Source organism: Ambystoma mexicanum, chromosome 7q, assembly GCF_040938575.1.
Source record: "Ambystoma mexicanum isolate Mex_15411 chromosome 7q, UKY_AmexF1_1, whole genome shotgun sequence".
Lineage (NCBI taxonomy): Eukaryota > Metazoa > Chordata > Amphibia > Caudata > Ambystomatidae > Ambystoma > Ambystoma mexicanum.
Window position 1 is genome coordinate 489,360,959 of NC_090941.1, and position 7,716 is coordinate 489,368,674.

The 7,716-nt window shown below is 46.5% G+C and overlaps 1 protein-coding gene across 1 annotated transcript; it reads right to left on the bottom strand.

Annotated features, from left to right (window-relative positions):
• Positions 1-1,333: 1,333 nt before the first annotated feature.
• Positions 1,334-6,465, bottom strand: ARL11 (ARF like GTPase 11). The gene is made up of 2 exons (XM_069639848.1): positions 6,260-6,465; positions 1,334-4,179 (listed from the first exon to the last, which is right to left on the bottom strand). Exon 2 carries the CDS (start codon positions 4,168-4,170, stop codon positions 3,628-3,630), a length of 543 nt encoding a protein of 180 aa, XP_069495949.1. The 5' UTR covers positions 4,171-4,179; positions 6,260-6,465; the 3' UTR covers positions 1,334-3,627.
• Between the last annotated feature and the right edge of the window lie 1,251 nt (positions 6,466-7,716).

The window sequence follows — 7,716 nt, forward strand, 5'->3', positions numbered from 1 at the left end:
CATGCGCACTTTCCTGAACAGATCCCTTGCCTGCTCCCACCATGCCCTCCACTCAATCACCGGAAGTTGTGGGCGAGTACTACTCTTGCAGGGGATTAACGCGTTAAGAGTTGGATTGTCGCTATTTTGGGCATTATGTTATACAATGTGTGTTTCAATGTATGTTATGAGAAAACTACTTTCTATTTTTCGAAGTTAATTCTCGGTCAACTGGCTGTACATACGAGTTACATTGCATACAGCTAGGTGCTCATTTGTTGGCGAGATTTTACAAATGCTGTTTTGCGTTTCATTATAATCTGCCCGAAAAGCCTTAGACAGGTGGCCTTTCTTCGCTTATCACGTGTAGAATAACGAATAATAATTGACCGTGGCAGCACCAATCGTTTCCCAGTCACAGTGCTTTGTTCTAGATCGATCTGCTACTCAGCGTACACGTAAATCAAGCGTCCTGTCCCCAATTTAGATAAAAACAAAATGGCACCCTCTATTAAAGACATAGATGTGCCCTACCCAGCCCCAAATATACAACACACCTCTTGCCATTCTTTTTGCACAAATTCAAAGCACACCTTATGCAATCAACTCTCTGCAGCGTCTGCGTACCTTCTTCAACCGCCCCCCCCCCACCCCAAACACCCCTGCCGCCCCACATCTCCTCGGGAGTCAATCCCTAACCTTGCACGCAACCCTGTATGTGCCCTGAAGTAAAATGGCGTGTTTTGTGTGCGGAGCCGCTTTCTTTACACATCACAATAGATATAATATATACACATTCTCAGTGCCCTTCCACTTCCTTAAAATGAAATGGTATCAGGTGTCTTGACCCAAATTCAAGGCATAGCTGAAGCTCTGTCCGCAATTCCAACAAGTTCAAACAGGCCTGGTGACACGCTCCCTCACAACACAACACAACATATTACGTTATCACCCTCAGGTGTCAAGAACCCTACTCGAAACACACTTAGCTGCAATCCTGGCCTACCCCAGTACAAAATATCCCCGTTCTTGCTGCTTTCTACACCATTCAAGTTGTATATGTGTCCTTTCCACGTTAAAATATTCCCATCCCCATTCAATAGACATGTGCGGTCTCTCCCCCACCCCAATGCAAAATAGCCATTGTGTCCGACCCTTCCCAAATTCATTGTGCGACTAGAGGGGAAACCCCTCTGTTACCCCCTGGAATCACGGGTTATCTGAGCATTAAGAAGATGAATCCGGCGGGATATCATCTAACAGCAATAATGTGTTCCTTTTTTTGTTTATGACCATGTACTCTAGAGACCAATTATAGGTTCAATGTAGAGAAACTAGACCTTGATATCCAAAATCCACGTATAATTTAGTTTAATGTCCATTTTCTTTATTCGTGTTGCAAAAATAGAGGTTACATTTCTAGAAAAATCTAGCTATTGCACAGTACATATGTAATGCTATAGTCTCCAATTCATGTAAGGCTTCTTGCATTCAATCAACAAAGAGAACTAGTGTGCTTCCCCTATGCAACACACCTGGTACAAAAGATACCTCGTACTCTGAGCCCCAACATAGATTCATATCCTACCTGGAACAATTCTCCATTTATTCCTCAATTCAAAACAACCGTCTGCCCAGCCTGTTATCAAATCAAAACACATGCCCACGACCCACAATTCAAAAGATACCACATCTGAACACGTCATCTTGCTGGAGGGTCTTTTTGGCTTGGTCTGGTTATCTTACATTTCCAGAAGTGTGAACTACTACATTCTACAGTAGGTGACAAAAGATCATCACTTCTGATGGAAACATGGTAACGCATGACTTTTTACGTAGGTGAAAGTTGCATTTAAAGCTCACTTCTCCCTCTTTGGGCATGTGTCTTGAGCATCCTAAATGACGGGGGCAGAACTGCAGATCTGTTTTGGGGGATGCCTTGTGCGACCCAACAAAGTGCAGTGGGTCCAGCCCCCTTCACAGGACCGAACACAATCCTGTGTCAAGCTAGCTAGGGAATTAGAAGACTCAATTTAGCAACCCAATGCACAAACTATTGTGCAAGGTTACAGTTGTATGCATACACGGGCGCCCTTGTGCCCCAACCCCCGCCACCCCCTGATTTTTGAAAAGTTACCTATCGGCAATTGGAATCCGGTATAAGATCTTCATTGTAAGTCAGTATGATATTTTACTTACAGCTTTAAAGATGGGGACTAATGGCATGCAATCACAAGGGTCTTGATCCACTGTGATGTGTGACTTGTAGTCTCAGCTCAACCTTTCCGCAGTTCTGGTAGATCACAGACCAAAGTCCCTTCTGGCTCCTCTCGGAAGCTTTGTTGCACTATTGAGCACAGAGCTCTTGCAAGCTTTCTCATAGAAACACCTTAAACTTGTCTATACCACAATATCACACAACTACGCTTTCTCTCTCCTATACACCACCACAATATCACACAACTACGCTTTCTCTCTCCTATACACCACCATTCAACTAGAGCACAGCAGTACTATGACACATTCGGTAAAGCTGTTCTCATACTAACATGACTCAAACTACCCATCATCCTAATAAAACACAGCTAGCTAGCACATACCGGCTATCTTAGGCATCTCCTCAGGCCTAACGCGGCCAGAACTCAGTCTGGATGCCCACCCTCCAGACTGAACACATTCAACTGATTTCCTCAGCACCAAATCTACCGCTAAGAAGCAGCTATCATGCAACAATCACTCCAGCTGCACACATACCTGGTGCGCCCACGCACTTTACAACTCTCTCTCTCTACTGACTTGAACTGCGGTTCCCGAGGGCGTTCAACCTACTAGCGCCTTGAGATCATATCAATGATACATAAGGCGCTATACAAATGCAAAACAACATAACATAACACAGAATTGGCCCATGTAAGGCACTAGGAGCTCATCGCATCCTTTTTTCCGGCCGAGTTCTGGGACTTGTATTTTTGCCTTTTGCAATTTCATTGCAGGGCTGCCAGTATATGGAATGGAGAAACCAACAGTGGATGAGTTACGCCTTCCTGCAATGGTAGAATTGGAGAGCCCTCATCCTGCCACACTGCCCATTTCAAAATAGAGACATATACCACACATTGCACTGTTTCTGTAGGAATTTAAACTGGATAAATGGCACTGCCACCACGTGGATAACCTATTGGCCTTTTGACCTATGCCACAATACGTTATCACATTCAAGTTGTGCAAAGTGACACCTAGGTGTGCTTTGGCCTTATTTACAAGTATGTATAAAGAAATTACAAGCCTTAATTTCATTCCCAATGACTGCATTTGCCAAGATAGCCTCCAGCTAGAAAATTCAGAATAAAAAACAGAAGATTTTAATTCTCTGTTTAATTTTTCAATGTTACTTCACTGATGGCAACCCATCTTGGGCAATCTTTCTGATCGATCATCGATGGATCCTCAGCGAGAAGTCAATTTGTAATGTCTACTGAAGACAGTATATGAAACAAGAGAAATGCATTGCTGAAAATAACACTTGGCACAGCAAGTCGGTCTCTTCCAGGCGGGGGGACCAGTTTCCCCCCCATTTTGTGTTATAGTCGGTTTCCTAATGCCTCCTGTTCAACAGGACGCAGGTTTACTAGTTCACCAGTGGCTCCTTCATAAATGTTTCCTCTGCTTAATAAGCTTGCCCACAGTGTTAAGGGTTTCTGCAACGCCCTCCCCTGTGGATGCACTACAACCTTTGATCTCCCAAGGCCGGTCATTGTAGTCCTCCAATTTGAGCTTGGCCACAAGTTCATCAATGGTTAAAGCACTGGGCACATCCTGCTTGTTGGCCAGGACAAGGAAGGGGACCCCGGCCATGAAGTCATTGTTCAGGACAGCTAGCAGCTCTGTGGTGGCATTCTCCAGCCGGGCCTCATCAGAGCTGTCGATGACGAAGATCAGTGCATCTGTGTCCTCCAGGTACTCCTTCCAGTTGGGCCTCAGCTTGTCCTGGCCACCTACATCCCAGATGGTGAGAGACACATGGCTGTCTGTCTCCAAGGACTCCACGTTGAACCCCACAGTGGGGAAAGTCTCTACAGTCTGGTTTCTCTTCAGCTTGTACAAGAGCGTTGATTTGCCAGCAAAGTCCAGGCCCATCATCACCACTTTCGCCTGTCGCTTGTATTGGGCTTTGGAGTTGGGTGCCCCCATGCTGAAGACCTTCAAAAATCAAAAAGCGAAACAACTGCAATTAGAAATCAGCACTTCAAGTGTCTAATTACTGCACATAATTTGAATAAGCACTAAAGCACCTACTCACTGAAAGAAAGAACAGGTTAGTGCTATGTTTAGCTCCTATGTGCTACATATCGTGTGATTAGGGTGATTAGAGGACCTCTTTTAACTGATCAAGTTTTGGGCTCATTAGCTCAGCGAGTTGCACGCTTGCTTTAGAGTTCTTTTTACAACCAGCAGTTGCAGGTTTGTATTCAGACCCCAATATTCACTCCCAGCATCATTCTAAGGTTAATCAATTTAATATTTTGTAACACCTACTTTTCCCAGAACTTAGAAGCAAGAGTCTCTCGTTAAATAACTCTATGGCCGAATTATTATTATAGTGCATTCTGGGAGCTGCAGTCTTGCTTTAACTCATTAGAACAATTTTGACTTAACACTTTATGCCAATAGTTTGTTAATGAAATAGTTTGTCAATGAAAAGCCCAGGACATAGAAAGTTGTGTCCTGCTGACATGTCACGTATTCACACTTGTGCTAGATTGCATATGCAAGCCAGGAGATTTACATATCTCAAGGGGAATAGGGGTGGTCAAAATAGTGCTGGGTCATAAGTTGGCTTTTTCGAGAGTTTACATAGGGGAGATAAACAGAAGTAGACAATGAAAGTAGATGTGTTCTTTCGTAAAAGATTGCAGAGGAATACAGAGTTTGGGTGTGTAGAAAAAGAAGGCCGTCTTTTGTTTTTGGGGTTTGTGTCATCCTGCCACTTAAGCAGTGAGTAGCCTATGGGGAACTCTGGAGGTATCCAGGTGGGTCGCTGCATCATGGGCCCATTTTGTGGGTACCCTGGTTTTCTGTTTCTCTTACTCTCTCTCCACTGTACCCCTTCCTTCCATCTCCCCCCATCCCTATGAAATAACGAATTTGCTATAAAGCTTCCAGTATGTTATTCCTCCCTCATGCTTTAAAATTCACCATTTGGGCCCCATTTTTCAATATTTTCTTGTGGGAGAATCTCCCCCCACCTCCTAAAACCACACTTGTTGGGGTTGGGCCCACGGCTCGCACAAGTCAATATGGAGCTGCTTTGAAAAACATTCCCAGGGCCACCTTTGGTCCCCAGTCCACCCCCAAGCAACACGACTCTGCAGGCAGGTACATTTCTATTATAGCAAAACTGAACCGGCAAGTTTCAGAATGCACTTTTGGGTGCTAAAAGTCGGCATTACATCATGGGGTCACGCGTACAATGAGCTCAATTGGCAGCTATGCGTCATCATTGTGGACCGAATAGGCGGCTCAAACGTGCACGGATTAGATATGAAACGGGCAGCGACACAAACAGACATACCTGGCAACAGGTGGGCACTTCGACCGTACGACAGAACATACATAGTCATGTCTAGAAGTAGGTGCAGCCCCGTTTTAAGTGTTGGCTCCGCGTGGCACTTTAGTCACCACAGGATGCAACATGAATGCACTGTAAGCACTATGATGAAGCACTTGCGTTTTCTTTGAGTCGCCGGAGTCCCGCACTCGACAGGCCCTGGACTATACAGCTACTGGCATCTTCACTAAAACCACTAAGAGCTCCCAGGCACCCGGAGCTTCACTCGGGAGGGGTTGGGGGCAGAACAGGTGTCCGTGCACCCGCAAGCACTTGGGGCAAATGGAGCCGATATCTGGAGATCTCCAATGATACCTGTGAGGGGCTCACACCCCCCTTTCATTCTGGTACTTTAAGTCCAGGGGCAAAACCAGGCGGCCACAAGCCACGAATAACACCACCGGGCGCACCTGAGGCGGGCTCTGCGGATCTGTTTGAGGAACCAAATCCCCACTGCCGCTGTCGACGAGTTTAGGCTACCACACAAGTAGAGCGAGCAACCTTTCCGCCCAGCTTCGGGATCAAGCACATAACATGCCTTTAGTCAGAAGGTTGTGCGGATTTAAACATAAGGGTGTAATATTTATCGTCGGCACCTGTCGCTGGAGCTAGAAAAAAAGTCAACTGAGCTCACCGGAAAGTTACAAGTTATAGACGGGTCCGTGCGCTTACCCTTGGTAGTTTTTCCCAGTGAATGGAAACGGCCTTTGCTGAGCGCCCGAGTCACTCCGCGCCGGGATTTCTCTTCATCCTTCCCCTGGCGGGCGAAACGTTGCTTCTGCCTCAGTCCAGCCCGGGAAGCCGTGTCTTCTTCCAGGAACCAGACTCATATGAAGAAAGGCCGCAACCCCCACGCCCCCAACAAGGAGAGTCAGGCTCTCGTCTCATCCAATCGGCGCGGAGCTTGCATCGCCGTATTTGCATACTCTGTAACTTGAGCCTATAGGAGTGCCGCAGCAGCCAGCTTCTGTATTTCCCGAGAGAGTGGCCTTACCCAATGGGCAGGGCTGCTGCGCTCCGGCCGGCCGGGGACTGCAGCGCAGTCATGTGCTAGTGGGAGGCTGACAGGCAGCCACAGTGCCCGGCGCAGGAAAACGGGTTCTGCAGACGACGTTAAAGATTACCCATTTAGCAGGTCCGCACAATGATGGAGCGTGTAGTTTGTGAGACGTCTGTCACTGGAGAAAAAGCACAAAGTGCCTCATTATTGGCGGAATGTATGTCTTGCATGTCAAACGAAAACCAAATAAAACTTGCCACAAAGCAGGCGGGAAGCTGCTCCAAATCCTGTTGGTTCTCTTCCAACTCGTGGCAGGCATTCCGGCATCGCAAATGTTCAGCTTGCTAGCTGCTTCATCAGAGATAGCGGGAAGCACTCTCCCCGTCTCGAAAAAAGCACAAACGTCGCACGGTTTGTCATAGAAAATGTTTTTTTCACATATTATGCAATCTGAGAGGAGTTGTTTTGCTGTGTCAGTTACGAAAAAACATTTTGAAGAAGAGCATGCTTCCCGGAGCTCCTTTAATATCAGAAGCCATGAAGAGGGAGGATTATTTTGTAACACATGTATTGTTATATTGTTGTTACTTTACTTTAATTTGTGGGTCTGGCTGAACCATGCCTTTGGGCTCACTGCACAAAAAAATCCAGAATCGCTTAAAGTGGAAAGGGTTGCTTTAATGTGACAGGATACATCTTACAAAACGTGCTAACCTGGCTACCTGGCCTTACAGACTAACAGATCAATAAAAAATAGCCCAAACAACCATTAATGGCTTCCTGCCCCCTGCTCCCTCCACTGCCCCTCAATTCCTCTCAACCTTCATTCCTGGTTTCTCCCCCATCTTCTCCTAGAGGCCAAGCCCCTCCTTGAATACCTCTTCCCCCTCTTTGTACCCCCGGGTTAGCCTATTCATGCAAACAGCACCCCCCTTCTTTACTACGCTAGTACCCCTTTTTGCTTCCCCCAACCGTCCTCCAAAGGGCCATGTCCCTGGCACCAGAAAAACCCTCCTCTGAGGTGTTCTTTCTGCCCCTCCCTCCTCCCCAGCCCCACTTCTACCTCCAACCGTTGATGATATCCACAACCACCAACCTAATATCAATCCAATAGTACTGGTTCCCCATA

What these genes read in the sequence shown, in the direction of transcription:
- ARL11 (XM_069639848.1), bottom strand. Translation starts at nt 4,170, where the DNA reads ATGGGGGCACCCAACTCCAAAGCCCAATACAAGCGACAGGCGAAAGTG.